Below are 20,684 nucleotides of genomic sequence, written 5' to 3'. Positions count from 1 at the left end.
TGATACCACAGACCACATCACAGCATTGCAATGGGGCGTAGGAGTTATGCAGGAAGATCTCATCTCCCTACCACCGGCCAATGGAGACAGTGGTCACATTCCCAGTATAGGGGAGAACAGCTGGGGATGGAAATAAAACCTAATTAATTTTGCAAATCCAAATGAGGTTGTCTGGGCGCACATGGGATGCTGTATCAACAGCGCACCTTTAATATGTGAGGTCCAGGATTTTAATTAGGAGGGAAAGATAATCTTGAAGCAGGCAGTAATTATTTTTCAAATTGGCTACACCAATCACCATAACTATTAATTGCTACATTTTATGGAAGGAGACAGCAATTAAAAGGGAAGACCCTAGCAGCCCTAAAACCCAACACCTCCTTTCTCAGAGCTGTTGCCCATGTGCTGACCTCCTTCAGAACCAGTGTAAATAAACCCCAGGGGTGCAAGCAGCTCTGGAGGTGGTCGGGCACCTGAGTGGGATGCAGCCATGAGCAGGAAAGTGCAGTGCTGCCAGGCAGAAATTGCCTGAGACAGCTCTCGTTTGGAGGATCATGATAATGACAGATGGGAAATGCCACCACAATCATCGAGGCCATCTTTTGTAAGGAAACAGGCCAGACATGGGCCCAAGCACCCAAACTAATACTTGATGGCAGCTAAGGACAGAGGCTTCAGAGTGAGCAGTTCAGAGTGCTATGCTAGTGGGCGGGTGCATCCCAGTGCATCCAAAAAACCCTTGGGTAATGTGCTCTCTACAGGCAAGGGTTAAACAGCAGGATAAAAGAACTGAAAATCCATCACACTGATAAAATGAGTAAAAGAAACCCAGGTCAATGAAGAAATCAAGTTTCAGCAGCCTCAGCTGCATTACTTCTTGATACAAATCAGAATAGCTGAAATAATGCAATTTCAGACCTTTTTAAAACAGCTTATTCGTAGAAGTGTGATACAAACACAAGCTGTTGTGGAGGTGCTAGCCCTCGCCTGTCTGAAGCACGTTATCAGTCTGCCACACACATTCTGCTCCCATTAATGCTCGTGAAAAGCCGTCTGAACGCAACTGGAGTCAGCACCCTGAGGGCACCCTGTGCTCCCATTGCTGTGTGCTAGGACCCATTGGTACCAGCAGGGAACAGCACAGAATGGAAATGATGCACAGAGCCTGGAGAGAGACCAATATCCTCCTGTCAGGCTATCTGCATGTCTAGTTTCCACCATTAATTCTACCAGAATAACCAAGAGCCGCATACAGGACAGTGCTGGATGGGTACAACAGCAGCTGACCTACCTCAGGTCTTCACCAGGAGTCCAAATGGTGGACATGGAGCAGTGGTGGGCTTCATCTCCAGGTCCTGGTATTTGTGATGCCTGTTTTAGCGCACAGGGTACACAACACCCATGAGTTAACCCATTTCCACGCAGACTGAACATGAGGAATGCAGCTGAAAAAGGATCATTCTGTTTCTTTCCCCCTTCCTTCCTGTGCCTTTCCACTTCTTTTTACAAAGAAAAGCCTAAATCTTCTTGATCAACTGGAACAAATCAAATGTCATGGGGACTATGTGCAAACACACCACAGCTTGGATACAACGTGCCGTATTTCCTTGTGCAGAAGCAAGAATAATTGCTCACACAAGCGGTTGTAGTCATCCATCCTGTTCCACTCACACATTTATGAGTCATTATTTACCCTCCCCATGCACCCTGTGGCTGTTACCGTCCCCCACTTGAGCACCTCTGCCCTCAGCCAGGCTACCAGATAGGCACTTAATAGGATGCAGGCAAGAAGGGACCAGGGGAGAGCTTCCACCATGGCCAATGGACGGGAAAGGCAACCTCAGAGCAGCACCATGCTAAAAACTCAAAGTGTTAGATGTTGTTTGGATGTGGGACCAGGGAGACATCTGAAGCAAAGATAACTCCACCTTACATCCCACCAAGCTGGGTTTCTGAGGACAGGTGGCAGAGCTGTGCTATGGGGGCTGTGGACTCCAAGCAAGGTGGTTGCTGTCACGTAGCACACACGCAAGCTGTCAGGACTATTTGGATGGCAAACCTAATGGGATAGCTGGAAGACATCGATTTTCTTCTTTCAAGAAGCTCTTAATAAAATCTTATGGGATTAGAACTGGTTACTGCCAAGAGACCCCTGTGATGGACACAGAGAGAAATGCTAGACTAGATAATACAAAGCAAACAGAAACACGTCCTCAAATTCTCCGCAAGATGCAATAGTCAGACCTCCAGATACAATTCTTCCCTCTGTCTCCTGCACTTCATGTTATTTCTCTAACAAAAGCTGCCTGTCAATAGGGATTACAAGGCTTTTTGGAGACACTAGCAGACGACTCCTAAGGAGCTCACCTGCTTCCCTGCCAGAAGATGAGCTGGGTGCATTGCTCAGGAGACATTTTAGAGAACCACTCAGAATTGAGTCACACACCCCAAAATGCACAGCAATGACACTGGAAACAGGCTCCTTAGCTAATGACTCTGCTTCATTGCTTTCATAATTTGCTTCTGAGCTCCTCCAACCAAAATGCTGATGGCTTTCCCCATTCCCAGCAGTCGGGGAGCAGAGCTGGTTGAGTTGAACGGTGTGAAAAGAGCCTCAGTCCTACAGCACAGTTATCCAGAACCATCAGCACAAAAGCTATCAGCTAACATTCAAGGCACCAGCACAGCTAGGAAGGTGCTGCCTCAAATGGTGCTGTTAAAGAAAACAGAAAACAAATGCTTTTTCTTTATCTCAGCAATGCACTCTCCACAAGTGCCCCAAATACACTGCAAATTATAGGAAGAAGTGTTTGACTGCCAGTGGAACACATTCTAGTTTGGGGGAAAGCAGAGCAGGACAATAAACACTGCGGTTCAAGGAGGAGTCAAGAACTCACAAATGTATTTCACTGGAAGTGAGGGAAGAAGAGTAAAGGCAAAGCTTTTGTGGCTGAATTGAAGTTGGCTGCAATAACGTTAGTCTTTGTACAAAGTGCTATTTCTACAAGAAATAATAAAACATCCAAAAGAGCGTCTTAGCTGAAAGACTTTCCCCATTTTTTTGTGACTTCCAAATCAACTTAGGGCAGATTATACATCAAGGGCAGCTTTATCCAGCAAAGGAAAAAGGACAGTGCTGGCACAGCAGCGCAGGAGGAGCATTTTAAGAACTGGGCAGTACCACAGAAAACAATAAGTGAGCTCCCAGTGATGCTGGCCTGACTCCTTCCTCAGCCCAAACTACATCATAGGAATGATGCCAAATGGCCAAGACAACCCTATGGGTACCTGAGAAACTTCCCATGAGTATCAGCACCCACCCACAGCTGTGACCAGCTCACTCATTACTGCCTGCATCACTCTTAAATCCACCCCAGAGCCCAAACCTAAGGACACCACAACAAGGGTAGCATCCATACTGATACTACACTCGACACTCGACAGAGCCCTTCGCAACCCAGCACTGGAGGGGTTCTTCTGCATGGTCCCTTAGCCAGGCTACAGCACACAGAGTAAGCTCTGAAGTGCTCCCATCAGTTCTGGCAAGTGAGGTGGCTACAATTATAGTAATCATTAACCAGTAGCACCCTTGCTTTCCTGCTGCTGGGCTGAGAGGCAGGAGGGCAGGGCAGGCAGCAGGTCCCTTGGCTTGGAAGGCCTGATGAGGATTTACCAATGGCTTCTGTGCCTCTGATTGAATTAGCACTGCCCAGCACCAGCTGCACACACTGCCCTTGGCTGCTTCCCCCAGTGCAGCATGAGCCATTGATCCCCATGAGCCAAATGATCCCCATTGCCCTACTGCATCAGGGGATTTCAGGACCCCAAGCAAGAGATGCCTTCATTCCACACAACCCCAGGACATACCACCCTTCTTCCAGCCACCAGCAGAAGTCCAGCTGCCCTGTGGGCACTACATGGGGACAACGTGGTGCCAGCCAGGAGCACGCCAGGACAGTGCCAGGGGATGAACAGCTTTGGGGTTCCTCTGTCTCCATGGAAAGCAGTGCCCAACACCTGCCAGCCCTGCAGAGCTCCCCATGGGATGTTCCTGGCACCAGGAGGGGTTGCCAGCACAGGATTAGCAGCCTGTTGATTTAAAGGACTTATTACAGGGGCTTAATTCTGTTTTGACAGATGAAAGTAAGTCAATTACAGATAGAAACAGCTCTGAATTTGGGTTGTTTTCCCCCGTTTTCTGTGAGCACAGCATTGTTCTCCTTCTCTCTCTTTACCTCAAAGCCAGAGTCTTCTGTACAAAGCCTCCAAGGCCCTGAGAAATCTCAAAGAGAAGCACCTGAGGGCAAACGCAACTTTTCTCATCCCTTGCTGCTGTCTGGGATTGACCAGAGCCCTTTGGCTGGCTTGTGCTGGAGACAACCCTAAGAGCATCCTCAGAGCCTTGCAAGTTCATAGAACAATAGAACAGCTTGGGCTGGAAGAGACCCTGAAGATCATCTAGTTCCAAAGCCTCTACTGCGGCCAGGGTTGCCATCTATTACATCAGGATGTCTTGGAAGTTCATTTAAGATCAAGAGGGCAATTAACACTATCACAGGGCTACTCATGAACTTCTCATAAACTTCTATTTGACTCCTCGGTCTCTGCCTTCCTATGAGCTCCCTGGTACAAGTTGCTGAGTGAGATTTCCACACGTGCTTCAGACACACTGTGACAAACCTTGTCACCAACTCAGCTGGCCACCACAGACACCTAGCAGAGCCCTAGCAGTGGGTTGGGGAGTTACTGCGATGATACCCAGGCTTACAGCCAGCAAAGCACAGGCACATTTAGAATCACAGAATGATAAAGGTTGGAAAAGACCTCTAAATTCATCTAGTCCAACTGTCAACCCACCCCCACCATGGCAACTAACCCTCAGTGCCACATCCCCATGTTCTCACCCTCGGACGGCGTGCAGCAGGCGCAGCGAGGGGTAGGCAGTCCTGACGTTGATGCGGTGTTTCAGGATGAGCTCGTTGACCCATTCCACGCGCTCCTTGCCTCCCTTGGCCATGAAGGCAGGGATCCAGAGGATGCTGCCGTTGAGGCTGTGCAGGCGCTGCAGCAGCTTCTCCCTCCATGTCTCATTCACCAGGTCCTCGAAGGCTCGCTGGATGACTGAGGGGTTCATGGTCACCAGGTCCGTTTTTGTGCCCACGTCCTGCGAGTACTCCTGAACAGGAGCCAGGTTGCACCTGCGAGGGGAAACACCCAATAGCCCTTAGTGATGGGTGTGACAGAAGGCACTGACAAGCACTGTGATGGGTTGATGCTAAAAGCCAGAGCAGTGACAGATGTGTCTGCTTGCTCTAGTTTTTCAAAGGTGGCAGAGGTAGAATGAGGTCTTGTAATGAATTAGAGAGGCTCTCATCTGGTAACACTGAGCCATCCTACAAGGTTATCATTCCTCATTGCACCAGCATGTGTATGCACGTGCCTCCAGGCAGCGCTAATAATGCACATAGCTGGTGGGTGGGTTTACATGGCTCTGTATCTCTCCTGGTGCCATCTGAAAATAAAATATAGCAACAAACCTTCCTGGTTTGCTGCCACAGCAAGTTTGAGATGAAGTCACCTAGGCTCTTCCCAGGTGACAGCAGCTTGGGGCCAGGTGGGACAAACAGCACAGAGAGATGACAGTGCCTGCAGCCTCCCTTCTCTCCAGGAATAGCAATGTGACACCCACAGCCCTGCTAGGGTAACATTATCCCAAGACCCTTCTTCCCTGCTGCCAGCGAGTCTCTGCTCAGAGCTGCCTCAGTGGCACCAGCAGTGACAATGAGACCGGCGGGTGATGGTGCCAGGATGTGGGCTGATGGACGTTGTGACCTTCAAAACCCAATTGCATTCTGTCGTTGTAATGTAGAGCCCCTTTGGGGGCTCTACAGGCTTGGGGGAGCTATGAGGAATAAAGATGGAAGAGCAGTGGGATAAACCACCAGCAACCCCTCCTCCATTATACGGGGATTTTGTGCAGCATGCTGTGCTCCCCAGTGGTGTTTTACAGTGAAGTTACAGTAGTTAACAAGCAGGAAATGCATCTTAACCATCTGTCTCCACAATCAGACATTAGTGCTCTTTTCCCCACTTTACAGTTGGGGAAACAGTAGAAAGAAAACCAAGCAAGTGGCACACTGGGCCCAGAGCCCATCCAACCCACTCATTGCAGGAGTCAAATGGATGAAAATAAACAGAGCTCCGTGCTGGACAGAACCCACTGTGGGCACTGCACACCAGGTTAATGGCGGGGGAGACATAACTCAACATCCCAATCCTACCCCAATACCCTGTACAACTTCTCCTCATGCAGTTCTGTTGCCTGACATGAAACCCCTTTCCCTGCACTTCGCCAGAGCTGCAGCAAGCGATTTGCTCCCTTGCTTAGGTAATATTTAAGGGTGCAACTGACACGGCCCCATCCCCTGTGGGCAGAAGGCAGCAGCTGGCTGTGAGCGGGGGCAGAGGGGACATTATCCTCACCCCTACATCACACGGGGACTGCCTCTGTGAGCTGCTGATGGATTGGGCTGTCCTCATAATAGACTTGCCAGAAAGCAAAAGTCTGCACACCCATAAATCATCTGTGGGCTCCTACAGCTGAGGGATGTGCATGGGTGCTGGGGATGGGAGTGCAAGCATGTTCTTCCTCTCTGCTTTGAGCATCTTCTGGACAAGATTGGGTGGGGATGGGGACCCACCACCACAGGTCCATGGAGCGCTGTGTCTGCAGGGACACCAGCACCAGGAGCAGAGGCACTGAAGCATGCTGTTGGCATTGGTAAACTTTATGCTTTCACCTCCCCTAAACCCCAAAACCCCCACTCAACATGCAGCACGATGTGCCATACCTGATGACGAAGCTGTGTGTGTCAATCTCAGGGCCACAGCCACTGCCCAGCAGCACCCCTGAGTTGCCCACAATGGCACAGGAAGGGAACTGCTTGCCCTTGAGGGGCGAGGTGCGGGGCAGCAGCTCATACAGATTCTGCGAGACGTTCATGGTGCTGTCCCGATCAAAGACGTAGTGGATGACGTCCCCAGGCTTCAGTGTCCCCTTCAGCACAGAAATGTCCTTCTCCGCATCCAGGAACTTCAAGATCTGTTTTCTGAGGACAGGGAAAAAATGGCCCCATCAGGTGATGTACAGAGATTGTGGAATCACCCAAGATTGGAAAAGACCACCAGGATCATCCAGCCCAACCATCAACCCACCCCTACCATGCCCAATGACCACATCCCTCAGTACCACGCCTCAACTGCTCTCAAACACCTCCAGGGTCAGTGACTGCACTGCCTCCCTGGGCAGCGTGTGCCACTGCATCGCCATTATTTCTAAGAAGTTTTTCCTAACATCCAACTTGATAATTTGGGTAATACAGAAGACAGGAGGCTTCCCATCTGCCCTCCAGGAACAGCATGCTAACAGCTAGCTCCAACTGGATGCTCTCTTCTGCCCCACGTGGCCCCTCCAGTAGGTGTTCGCCCATCGCTGGGGTCTCTGCATCCACCATGGGCACACCAGCATCACCCCAGTAGCAACTGGTTGGGAACTGGGGCTCGAGCTCCATATTTCATGGCTGCAAGGGCAGCTGGTTTAGCCAGAAACTCATTTCCAAGCGATCGCTTACAGATATGAAGTCTAGCTCAGCAGGAGATAAGCTTTTTATTTCTTCCTTGACTTCTTTAGATGATATACAGAGGCAATTTGCCAGCTTGCACTGGAGAGGACCAGATCTGTCTCTTGTCCTATAGGTAATTACCAGTACCTGATCTTCAAAGAGAGTGTCTGGTTGTGTCTCCATTTGGATGAGGCTGGTTTAATGTTGTGCTTAATGCTTTCATTACTTCTGTCAACAACAGCTGGAGACGAAGAGTCATTTATTACTACTTCAGCTCTAGAGAAAAGAGAGACAGGATCCGTTAGCATCCCAATGGCATTTCTAATCACTGTCTTAGGCTGTGGCTGCTGGAATTCAAACTTCATCAGAAAAGCAAAATTGTAGTTATTACCCAAAGAAGAACTGAAAGCCTGTTTGTATTCTGCTACACTCAAGCAGACACCAATCCTTAAACTCCTGCTCGCTCACATGAACACAGACCTACAGGTTTACATAAAACACAATCACAGATGTCGGGCTGGAGAAATGCATGCACATGGAAGCAAGAGCTCTGCAGGCAGACTAAGATGCAGAACCCCAGACTTCACCGAGAGATTGGTTGCACCCCAAAGCACAGCCTGCTCAGCTCCAGGTTAAAAACCTCATGAGAGAAGTGCAACCTGCAGCTCACCTGAGGGAGAAATGAGTTTAACTGAGCTGCTGGGTGTGAGATTGGGTATGTGGATCCCAAACAGGGGGAGAATAAAAAGATTTCAGCATCCGTACTGCCTGCTCCATGCTCAGAAATGAGCACGGGGATGAGGAACAGCCAGATACACTCACGCTGTGGTTTCAAGACGATCACTGGGAGACCCCAGCTTTTAATCCCTGCTCCAAGAGGCAAACGAGCCCCAGCACTTCAGTGCAATTTACATCAAATGGCATAAATTAAGGGAGCCTCTGCATATTTGATTCCAGCCCTCCAAAGAGAATTCCCAAGCATCTCATCAAGAAGCTGTGCATGTGTCCACAGCCCTGAAAAAGCCTTCACACTTCAGAGCACTCTGAAAAACACACAGCCAAAAGCGCTTGCTACCAGCTGAAGGGAATCTCCCTCTGTAGTGCAAAGGGTTTCTTCCAGCTAGGGAATGGTCTCTAAATAAATACACTGATAAAAGTCAGATGAAGCCCAAGGAGGAAAAACAGGGGGACATGGGGCAGAGCTGATGGCCTGGGCTCATGGCAATGCACAGCTCCTGGGTGCACATCTGCAGCCCTCAGAAGGTGCTCCTGGGGGATACTGTGGCTCCAAGTATGTAACAGTGCAGAAAGGAAAGGAAATGTGTTCATAAAGGCTGTTAATAAAGGCTGGCTGCCAGAGTGTCAGAGTGTGCTCGTACATACCAACACTACAGGACCTTTTCCAGAGGTTGTTTCCCACTCTTGCATTTTGCCTCTTCATCTCATGCCTTGCAAAAGGTGTCAGAAATCTTAAAGGAAATGAGTAAAGAAATCTCGGGAATAACAATTCATTTCTGGGGTCTGTTTTCTGTGATGTCATCATAGAACAGCACTGCCCCGTCTTTCTCGAGTGCTGTCATTGAGCTTTGCAACCGCATCACTCAGGGAACGTTGGGATGACACAACATCACCATAACAATAACACAGACACGGAATGAAGCTGTGATGCCACGGAATGACTCTGCTATGGAGCAACCGTTACCCAACTGCCTTACCATAAACCGAATGGAGTTCTGATGTCAAAGCACGCTCTCTCTCCCTTAATAGCACATAGTAAAACTATGCAAATGGCAACTCTATCACTGACTTATTTTCACAATAAGTAACTCTCTCATTCTCTCAATCACCACAACTTGCAGATCCTTGGTTATTTGCAAATGATTATTGCACTGAGCTGGGGGAGGAAGGGGGAGAAACGATTAAGAAAATGCAAAGAAACAGATACATTTGCTAAATAAGACCAGCACTATCCAGCAAAGAGGAGAAGCAGATTAATAGCTGCCTTACAGCAAAAACAAATGAACACAAAATCTAATTTACAAACCTATTAGATTTGCTATGTAAGCTGTTCACAGCTGATCTGATTGTACCTCTGCCTCCAGAACTCCTGCAAGACAAAGGAAATGCATTATTTATAAACCCAGCTCCTCTTTGCAAGCATTGTTCAACAGTCAAGAGAACCTGCTCCAAAGGGCTCTGAGCTGAGGCAGGGCTCACGCCCCACCCTGTCAGAACGGAGATGTCCTGATGCTTGCACAGGGCTTTTCAACACCCACTGTCACCGCTGCCCTGCTGCAGCTGTAGAACTGTTACAGCAAAAGAACTCCTACCCAACCCAATGAATAATGCCTGCGCTCTCTAACCAGACTTCAAAGGCATCTGTTCTCTGCTGTCAAAGCAGCACGCAGCCTATAGGTTGCGTTAGACACGTTTCTTCTTGTTTTTGTTTTTATAGATCGGGTGGGAGTAGTGCCCAGAATTCTCCTCCACATCTGGGTTGTCAAGGGATGTCCCTGTCCTCCAGTGAGGACCAACTGACTAGTCTGGATGGGATTCCAGATCTTCCTCCTGGAGAATGGAAGCCATTCTCCTTCACTGGAGACCACCCAACATCTCAACCATAACCAAAATGAGCCACTAGGCTTCCAGTATCCCCAGGCAGACCCAGGGCCCTGCATCAGCTTCCTCTGATCCCACCAGTGTCCCGAAGCCCCCAGTTCCACATCTGATGTAAGCAGGCTGGATCTATGAGGCCAGCTCACTCGCAACCTGAGCCTGAGACCTTGAGTGCCACTGCCACGGAATGGCACAAGGAGGGCACCAAACCTCCCTGAGTGCAAGTGGAGAGCCCATATATCCAACACCAGGCATTGGACTGATACTTTAATAAAGGATGAGTGGCACCAAGCCTCTTCAGAAACCCGTGTCACTCATCCAACCCACCAGTCCTCAGAGTTCAATGAATACAACCTCATCCTGCATTTAGCTGGCTGCAGAGCCCCTTCCTGCTTCAGCTCACTATGTTCTAACAGGTCACATAGAACTCTTAGCCTGCTTTCAGGTGATGCTCAGCAGCAGACACATTTCAACCGCCACGTACTCACTGTTCTGTTTTATTGTTTCCATTGTACAGATATCCACATGAACATGCTCATAAAGAGAACCAAATTGTTTTCCAGCAGAAATATTATTACCCGGAAATATATATCTTAATGAAAATGTATCTCAGGAGTATGTTATTTCTAGTAGAACTGAAAAGATCCCAAATGCATTAGACACAAATGAAATAGTGAGCACGACCATTTGGTAGCATTAAAAAGATTTTCAGGCTTGTGGGATGCGATGTAAACCCTTTAGTTAAGCTGAGTGCAGCCCTCAGCACTGTATAATGCGAAACCTTTGGAAATGCCACAAAGGTTGTCCCTTCCCTCCCTCCTGCAGAGACAATCTGTGGCCAAAGCCATTGAGATTCTCCCTCTGACACTCTCCTTTTCCCTTTGACAAACCTGAGAGCCAGTGAGCTGTTTCATTTTTTTTGGTGTATCAAGGGAACAGCAGGACTGGCTTATTCCTAGAGCCTACTGGCATTTAACAAGCCTCCGCTTTAATGGGGTTCACCGCAGGGTGTGGGAGCAGGCAGGATTAGCGTGCAAACCACGCAGCCTTTCAGAGACGTCTCCTCTGAAGGAGCCTTCCAAATGGGATTCACACTCCTTCACACTTGCTGCAAGAGAGATAGGGACTGGATTAAGGGCTTAGAAAAAGAAACGCTGCTCCCTGATAAGTTCTGGTTCACCATTTCTGTGAAGGGGGAAGAATCACAGAAATCAGGAAGTGAGGAAGACTTCTTAGCTCCATCCCATACATGCTCTGTCACCATCAAGATCTGAAGCATCACAACATATTATTCAAATTATTTTATCCAATCTAAGCTTCATGTGCCCTCAGCGACTGTCCCACGTCTGTTTCCTCCCCAGATGCCATCAGGCTCTGGGGCTGCTGGATGCAGACAGATGAGCTGGGAGCCATTGGATGAGGCACTCCTGTGGGTGTCCTGATACCCAAAGGGCAGGGAAATCCAGCCTTACTCCCTGGGTATTTATAGGATTCTATTATGGCATAAAACTGCTGTCCTATATGAACAAGGAGGGGATGACTCATTGGTGCTGGGGTAAGTAAGGCTCTACTAGCCAATACCTGACCCAACAGCAGTGGAGTTGCTATTGGCAGGAACCCAAAAGCTGGCAGCAGTGCTGCTCCCTGCAGCAGGTTTGGCTCCTCTTTCTAAGCCACAGAGACTGCCTAAGGTTGGGATACGGTACTCAGCTGAAAATTTCCACTTGTCCAATCAACACCAAGACTCTCCCATCCAAAACCAGCTGCTTTTCTGCCTTTTGTTCCTTCCTGCCCAACACTGCAACTTTGGATGCCTCCCCTACAATCTCCCTTTGCAGTGAGCCACGATTGACTCATCCAGATGTCCAGTTCAGCTCTCCAGTGGCTCAAAATGCCTGTGGTTCAGCCAGATACAACATTTTCCAAGGTCTGCCATAGCCTCCAACAAAGGCAAACCACTTGTAGCACCTCACCATCCCATGTGGGAAGAGGCAAACATTAAGAAATGGAAGGCAGTAATTAAAGAGGCACATGTTAAACCAACAAACAAGCAAACAAAGCCCATTTTATTACATCTCACTGACCTGGAGTTTCAAATCTCTTGGCATCAAAAGGCAAAGACCAACCTTGATTAAAATTGCACAGATAGGCATTGATTTTGAAAAGCTTTCTAGGGCTACACCGTGTTTAGATTGAATTACTTTATTAATCTAGTTGTTATCAGTTTGACTGTATAGCCAGTCCCATAAAATACCAACCTGCTCTCTAATCCTATTATTTACAAAGCAGTCTTCTTTTGATTTCTGCTTGGATGTTTTCCAGTGATAAGTCACGTCTATATGTGCTAATGCCATATTACTGGCTTATGCCATCCATTCTCATTTTTGCCTTGAGATTCTTCAAGCTGAATTTTGACTATCTAAGATATTATATAGGTCAAAGATTTCTGTGCTCAGTTGCAAAGTGACACTGATTCGTATATCAGAGGATAAGTAAGAAAAAATATCTTATGATTCAAGTTCCAAATTTTTTTGGATGAAGAATTCTTGATATACCAGGTTTGCAAAAGACTTTTCTATTTCCTGCGAACAAATGGGTTGTGTAGGGTTTTTGTTTCCCTTCTCATCACTGTCCTCTTCTTAAATACTTCTTTTAAGTGTTGCTCAGCACAGTTTGGTCCTGCTTTGAGCCATTTTGGTACACGAAACTAGAGCTCCTCTGACTGAACAAGTAGGTCACACAGCCTCTTTGGGTGAGTGGGTCTCCAGTAGCAGGCTCCACACATCCCTATGTGCAGACATACACATTTTAAAATGTGTTTTCCATGGATATTTCATAAAAGTCCACCTCTGGTTCCTCCTTCTTTCCAGAATAGAATACGCACGGGAAGCGGGCACAACATGCATGAATGGACCAAGGACATGAGCTGTAAATTCCAAGCACATCATCAGCTGCATTTGCACTTCTTGTAGAGCAAATGTTCTACTCTACCACGTTGGGTCGCCTTCCAATCTTGGGCAAGTCAGGTTACCCCAGCCCTCATCCATTTAAAACAGAGCTAGTAGCAGCTACATAACCCAATGCAAGACTGTCCAACTAAGTGGCAATCCAAACTAAATCCAAATTGCTCAGAAAGAGAACAGTGTCTGCTTTATCTGAGGAGTGCAACTAAGCAATGCCCACTCACTGGGTTTTCACAGCCCTCGCTTTGTTAGGTGCATGTTACACTCCTGGGATGGTGCTGGGGAAGCAGCTCGGCCAAAACCACATGGGTAACCCCATATGCATGCACAAAAGACAGAGCCTGCAGCACCAGAACTGGCTGGCACCTGCACGTCTCTCACCTCAGAGATCAGCTGCTTGCAGGCAACACCACCTGCCCACCCCCACATTCCCCTCACTCCAGAAACATGGTTCACAGGTTCAATTCTCACCCACCTCCCTGCATCACACATCCTAACACCACGATGTTTGGTATTTGCAGATGACATTTCAGCAGTTGCTGTTGAAGCTTTACAAGCCAGTGTGTGAAGGGGACTGGGGCCTGCCAACGTGTGCTCTCCCGGTGAGCAAGGTTCCTCCTTAGGGATTAATTTGGAGAATGTTTCTAAAGCATTTGCCTGCTAGGATGAAAGATCTCGCAATACATCTTGATGAGACATTTAAAATCTCACTTGGATGTGTTTAAAATCTCACTTGTTCATATTGTCACAGCTTGGCAGAGAGAGTGTCAAAAAACTTCCTAAATATCAGGCGCTATTTTTGCAGCTCCAAGTTCCAATCGAGTCATAAGAAGGCATTTCAGAGAGTGTGCCCATGTCATGGGATTCGGGAAAATCATAGAACCAAAGAATGGCTTGGGTTGGAAGGGACCTCTGAGATCACTGAGCTCCAACCTCCTGCTGTGGGCTGATTGCCCCCACCAGCTCAGGCTGCCCAGGTCCCCATTTAATGTGGCCTTGGAGCACCTCCAGGAATGGGGCACCCACAGCTCTCTGGGCAGCAGCGCCAGGGCCTCACCATCCTACCAGTGAAGAATCTCCTTCTAACATCTAGTCTAAATCTCCCCTCTTTTAAAGCCATTTTCCCTACAACTATCCACCTGTGTGGTTACCAGACTAATGTGAACCAGCCTCACTAATTTGGCTGCTCCCTCCCGTGCCCCAGCCCAGCCCACATCACCTGCCCATCCCAGGGCCAGAAGGGATCAGGGGTTGGAGGAGCACAGAATCAGCCCCACCTGCCGGCTCCGCACCAACTCCTGCATAAATCAGAGCAGAGTTTGGCTCTCAGCTCTCTGCCTGGCTGCAAATCACTGTGTGCAATCACTGCCAGCATACGCCGAGGGCACAGGAATTGAGATGCATGAGTTTGCAAAACAGAGACACCTATTGCTTATTAGGGAATAAGCCAATTAGGCTGAAATGCTTACGTGACAAAACCAGTAAAGAGGCAAGAGGAAAGGCACAGCTCCAAAGTTGAAAGGACACAAGACAGAGGAAGGGGATCCCTTTGGGGTAACCAGAGCATCAGCACTAAACCCCAGTCTCACAAGCTCTATTCCCAGCCACAGACCAGCCAGCACCAGCTCTCATGTCTGCACATGTCCATCATCACACAATGCTCTTGTTTTGTCACCACTTACATGCTCACACAAGGGTGACATGTCACATACTCTACCTCTCCCCATCCTGCATTCTGGCAGACCTTACTCCTTCATAGAATCACAGAATCATTAAGGTTGGAAAAACCCACTAAGATCCTCAGGACCAACCATCAACCCAGCCCACAATGCCCACTAACCATGGCCCTCGGTGCCATATATACCCTTTTCTTGAACGGTTTCTCTGGCCACATTAATGAAATATCCAGCACAGCAAAAGCCTCAGAAACAGACAGAAAGGATCCAAAGGGGCCTTGAGATGAGAGCATTGTGGATTTCGATTTTCCCCTCCTGGAGAGGAGAAGAAAAATACCAAGAGTCCTTAAAAAGAGCTGAGAAAGACAAAAGTGTCACTGCTTAAATACCCATGTCTACACTGTGCGTTCTTCCTGAGATCATTTTTTAAGCCAGCAGAGCTGCTGGAAGTCACAAGCAGTAGAGCATCAGTCTTGCAGCAGATCCTGTCACCCTGAGCATTCATGCCCTAAAAGGCAAAAATCCCAGTGGCTCTTGTGGCATCTTCAGGACCAAGTAAAAGAGAATGGCGCAGTATGAAAAGAGCACAACAGAGGGGCTGTGGTCCCAAGGCTCATTGGAATATTCAGGCTCACATGTGGTTTCTTCCACTGTCAGCATTGGTGCTGAGGACCTTTCCCGGGCAGCAGCATCCTCTTGGTGCTGTTCTTCTGTCTGAGCAACCTCAGTGTGCTGCTGGGTACCAGGAGTGAATTCAACTCGGGACACTGGGATGCACTCAGCATGCAGATGGTTGGACATTTGCTTGGGTTTTTTTCTGTGTGTTGTTTGTGATCCTCCCAGTGGATTTCTATATGCAAGAACATGGACTCCGCAATGGTAGCGAGAAGAAAGATTCTGGTGCTTCATTTTGGAGAGATCCACTGAACCAGCAGCCAGCTCAACGAATCGAATGCCATGCAAACAGGAAACCTGTGAGCAGTCTATAGCAGGACCAGCAAAGTTACTGCGCCCACAGTGCCATCAGCACTGCTGAGCATGCTTCTCTCAAGGCCACTACCACCAAGGCTGTTCAGATTTACAGTGGGACACAAAGAAAAAAGGCATTATAATGATGTTCTGCTTTCTCTTCTTTCCCTCCCCTCATTATTAAAATACAAGGAGCAGTGCTGTTGACACCAGCCTGTTCCGCCATGGTGATTGCTGAAGGACACCTTAAATTCTGCTCTTCAGTGAATTTGCTGGCCTAGGAAACTCCACCCTTGCAAAAAGAAGCCGGGGAGAAAGCAAAACAATTGCTGCCTGTTACTGTGGTTTGGGCTTATTTCTTGCTGCTGAGGGTGACCCAGGCCCAGGGAAAGCAAGTGATGGAGGCAATTAGAGGAAGCGTGCCTTTGAAACAACTGTTTTTTATAGCCTGCAGATGTGTTTAAGTAGCTCTGGTCTCAGGGATGAGAAACCAAAACACTTGTAACCAGCTAAGCCCAGGGAAAGCAGTGGGAGCTTCTGTGATATGTTCCTCTGGAAGATCAAAAGCACATTTGGCATGCAGGTAGGCAAAGATGAACAGATGTCCGAGCAGAATAACCACAGTTACTGCAGGCATGTGAACAAAGAATACAAGAAAAAAAAAGAAAACAGAGCCTTTTATCAGTGTCCATTTCCTTCCAGATTTAATTCATACATTTGCAGGTGTAGCAAAAGGAAACAGAAAGTCCACCTGGGCAGGAGGGAAGCTTGAAGCACTTGTTGGATTGTGTTCTCTCTTCATTACTGTGGTCGCTGAGCATGATTTGGAAGCTCTGTTAGGATAGGGCAAAGGCACCAAAACTTTCTGATGTAGAGTAAGTCTCAGAGCGATGGTCAGACCATGGTTAACGCTCTTTTCCAACATCAGTGATCCCATGACTCGTCTCCAGGACCTAAGCAGGATGGTTCCACTGCCAATAAGTGCTGTATGACTGCAAAGTGCTACAGACACCCGGAGCAAACGCACCACCGAGAGAGCAAAGCCTCCTCATAGCACTGCCGGACAGGCAGGAGTTGGGACAGAGCACAAAAAGCAGCTCTATGGTGACAAGCTTTAGGGCAGGGCAGCAATACGCGATTCTCCATCTCCTCGCTTCAAAGAACGGAATCCTTCCTTCTGTAATCAGGATGGGAAGGCACGCGGTTTGGGCTGCCAAAGAAAAGGCTGGCTCATTAAGTCCAACCCATTACCAAGTGTCAAGTGCTCCCTAAGATGGCTCACCGCTAATTTGAGAAGTCACCTGGTGGCAGCGGGTCACCAGCTCCCTCTACAGACAATCAGGACACAGTCGGACCCCTGCAGGACCGCGACGGCACACGCATAACAAAGAGCGCCTTTAAACTGCCATCGAGGAGCAGAATTTCGCGATAATTATCCCCCTGGATGCCGAGCCCTTTGTCTCCGTCTGGCCCTTCTCCTCCATCCCGGCTGGTGGGAGAACTGGCATCTATTGCTTCGCGTTACCCAAAGCATCTCTTTTGTTTCCTTCGGGAGAAACAAAGAGGCGGAGAAGCGCAAGGAAACGCATCAGTGGGCTGCAGGGAAAGTTCAGCAGCCGAACCGGGAGGATTTTAAGAACCGAAGCACCAACGCTGCAGGCAACGTCCCGGCTTCTCCATATCCCTGCCAGCATCCCCGGAGAGTTGGGATGTGGGTGTCCGGATGGGACACGCGGAGCTGGAGAGCAGCACGTCCCCGGCACAGCCACGCTGCTGAGTGGCCACACTTGCCCTCACCTCGTTGTTTCAGCATCTCTGCCTGCAGGAGGGGCCGTGCATAGCTGGAGGAGCAAAGCGGACTCTGACCACGCTCCTCAAACAGCTCTGCCAGGCAGAGCCTCAACTCCGAGCCCCCTTCCCGATACCGGCAAACAGCACAAGATATACATGTACATATATATATACATAGGTCCTTTTGCCAGTAATACTACACTCTTATTTTGAACCTAATGAACATTTTGTTCTTTCTTTCTGAGATTTCTCAGTATTTGTAGGTGAGAGAAATACATCCCCCCTGCTCCTACCCGTGCAAGGCATATCCTTCCAAAGACAATCCAACTCGCAGGCAGGGGGCAGGGCATGTGTAAAAGTGGGCAAGCTGTTCGCTCGGCGCAATAATTAGGGAGTGCTTCGATGCCAAGGAAAAGAAAGAAAAGAGTCGCACCTGCCTGCAGCCCCCAGCCCCACGTGCCAGGGCCAGCTGCCTGCAATGGGGAGTGCAGAGCAAGACAATGAGCCATCACCCAAAAAATCTCCACCTGGGGAAGGGCTGAGCAAAAAGCCAGTAGCTTCCAAACCTGCACAGTGAGAGCTCCTAGAAAACTTTGAGGCTCCTCTATTCCATCATACAAATTTTGTCACACACGCTTGCTGTCACACAGTCCCCTTTGCCTACAATGCCTGCTTGCAAGCAATGCTGCTATCATGTGAGCCCAGAAGCTGGCTTTCCTACATCCAGAATCACAGCAAGTTGGAAAAGACCTCTAAGATCACCCAGATCAATCACCAGCCCACCTCCACCATGCCCACATCCCTTGGTGCCACATCTCCATGGTTCTTCAGCTCTACAGACTATGACTCCACCACCTCCCTGCACAGCCTGTTCCAAAAAAGCACTGCTCAAGCCCCAGGAATGAAGCAGAGACCTTTAGATCTCCCCAGCAAGATACTGACCACCGCTGCACACAAGGATGAGCTGCAGTTTGCACCAGGCTCCCCTGCTTACAGCTTTGGGGTGTACAATCATCAGTGGGCAGCCCCGTGCTGTGAATGGAGTGAAGGAGCTCAGACATGGAGCGCATCTGGGATTTCTAATGGACTATGGGGATAATGAAATGGGTGGGCAAAGAGAAGTAAGGAGAAGGTACCAGTTTGTCTTGCTTTATGATTATTTCTTATTACTGCTGGGTCTCACCTTTGCTGTGTCCCAGCCCATGCTGTAGCTTGTCTACAAAAATCAGTGTGGGATTGATGCCCACGTATCAGAGGGCAGCTCATATGGGGCAGCACAGGGCTGAGTGAGGGGCACGGGGCTCTGCACATTGCCTCCTACGCTGGCAGAAGGGTGGTAACTGAACGGGCTGCTAGCTCTTCCTCTGCGACTCCTCTGACCCTGTTGCTGTCGCTGCTGCTGAACTGTTTGGCAGCACTTCCTCAGAGAAGTATAGCAACAAACTCAGATGCCAGGGCTGGGAGATAAGCAGCCAGCAAACATCCAATTTCCATACAATGTACAGAAAAGAGAGGAGGAAAATAAATAAATATATAAATAAAGCCACTCACTGGGAATCCCTAATGAACCAGGGGGGAAAGCAGGATGAGCAACTAACAAAAACAGAATGGATTTTCAATAAGGGCACAGCAAGTTCTAGCGGACAGATCTAGCAGATAGGCGAGGAGAAAGAAGAAAGAGCTGAAGCCAAGAAAGGTGATGGGAGGAAAGCAATGGGATCAGAGCAGCCTGTCCGATGGGGAGAATGCTTCATAAGCATTTCATTTCCTTTATTATTATATAGATGGTGCCAGCTGATTGCAGAGCAATAATCCCTCCCGCCTGGTAACCTACAGGATGGATGCTTCTGGGCACTTCTTGCCTGTGGCACTCAGCAAAACACAACAATGAAACAATGACAAACATCCCTGCCTTTCCTTCCTCGTTTCAGCCAAGTGCCAGGTATTTGTTTTCATACAGAACAGTGGAAATGCCAGCCTCCCCTATGCAGAAAGAGGAACCCTGTGCCATTACAAGTGCCCCCCACGTCTCCACGATTATTTGACTTGCTTTCTCACACTACTGCAATGAGTTCCTCAGGTTAATGCAAATCCTCCTCTCTGTTCCCATTCCTCTCACTACCTAATTTCCTAACCAGCCTCCAGAGGTGGTACAGGGGTGGGCAGGGCACTGCTCCTCTCCCTAAATTCTGGGGTTCCTTTAGTGTCTGCCATACTGAGCACCCACCCGTAGGGCACCGGGAAGGGCGATCATCCCCATCCTACATCGTGTCCCCGCTCCATATCTCCCCGCTCCCCGGGCGGGTCCCGGCCCCAGCACGGCGGTCCTTCACCGTTCTCCCAGGGGCCGGTGCCCGCTCCACCACGCCCATCCTCCCGAGCCCCCGGGCTGCCACTCGCCCCTCCATCAGCCCGTCCACACCTGAGCGCTGCCCGCACCCAAAGCCCTCTCTCCGAACCGCTATCCGCTCCAACATCTCCGAGCAGGCTGCTACCTGCCCGACATCCCTACCCGGACATGTGAAGGATCGAGTAGCCCTACCCAGACCGTTATTCAACGCCCCTAAGAGGAGCGGTGCGGCTCCAGCCGGGCTGCCACCCCGTTGTCCCTAACGGGACCGCCGGGTCCCGCTCCCCACCCGGACCGCGTTGCCCCACGCCGCCCGGGCCAGCCCCGCTCCCCGCCCGCTGTCTCCTCGCTCCTTTCCACTTCTACGAGCGAGAAACAGGGAGAGCCGGAGACAAAGAAACTGTCCGGGCGCACCCCCCTCCCTCACCGCTCCTCCTCCGCCGCCTCCTCCTCCGGCACCCCTTCCCTCCGCCAATTTACCCGTTCTCCTCCTCGATCTCCGAGATATCGGCGAAGATGAGGAAGCCGACGAGCAGCGTAAGCAAAGCCAGCGTCCAGCCCCGGCACGGCAGCGGCATGGCTCCCGGGCTGGGCCGCTCCGCGGGGTAGCGGAGCACGGGCTCCGCGTCCCGGTTCGGCCCCACCGCCGCCGCCACCCGGCGGGGCCGCTCCGCCCCTCGGCGCCCGCCGAGCTCCC

General features: G+C 49.5%; 1 protein-coding gene across 2 annotated transcripts in view; it reads right to left on the bottom strand.

Moving 5' to 3' along the window:
* Positions 1-20,684, bottom strand: part of ST8SIA2 (ST8 alpha-N-acetyl-neuraminide alpha-2,8-sialyltransferase 2) — a 25,090-nt gene extending 4,406 nt beyond the window's left edge. The window contains exons 1-5 of one of the 2 annotated variants that reach the window (XM_015873140.2): positions 20,468-20,683; positions 9,667-9,729; positions 7,770-7,898; positions 6,852-7,109; positions 4,905-5,198 (exon numbers count right to left, since the gene is read on the bottom strand). In XM_015873140.2, the coding sequence (XP_015728626.1) occupies positions 4,905-5,198; positions 6,852-7,109; positions 7,770-7,898; positions 9,667-9,729; positions 20,468-20,565 (842 nt within the window). In that variant the 5' untranslated portion in view covers positions 20,566-20,683. Of the gene's footprint in view, positions 1-4,904; positions 5,199-6,851; positions 7,110-7,769; positions 7,899-9,666; positions 9,730-20,467 lie in introns of both variants that reach the window. The other variant, XM_015873141.1, reaches the window with a different exon arrangement.

The sequence above is a fragment of the Coturnix japonica genome, chromosome 10 (genome assembly GCF_001577835.2).
Source record: "Coturnix japonica isolate 7356 chromosome 10, Coturnix japonica 2.1, whole genome shotgun sequence".
Taxonomy (NCBI): domain Eukaryota; kingdom Metazoa; phylum Chordata; class Aves; order Galliformes; family Phasianidae; genus Coturnix; species Coturnix japonica.
This window is presented reverse-complemented; position numbering and strand designations above follow the sequence as displayed.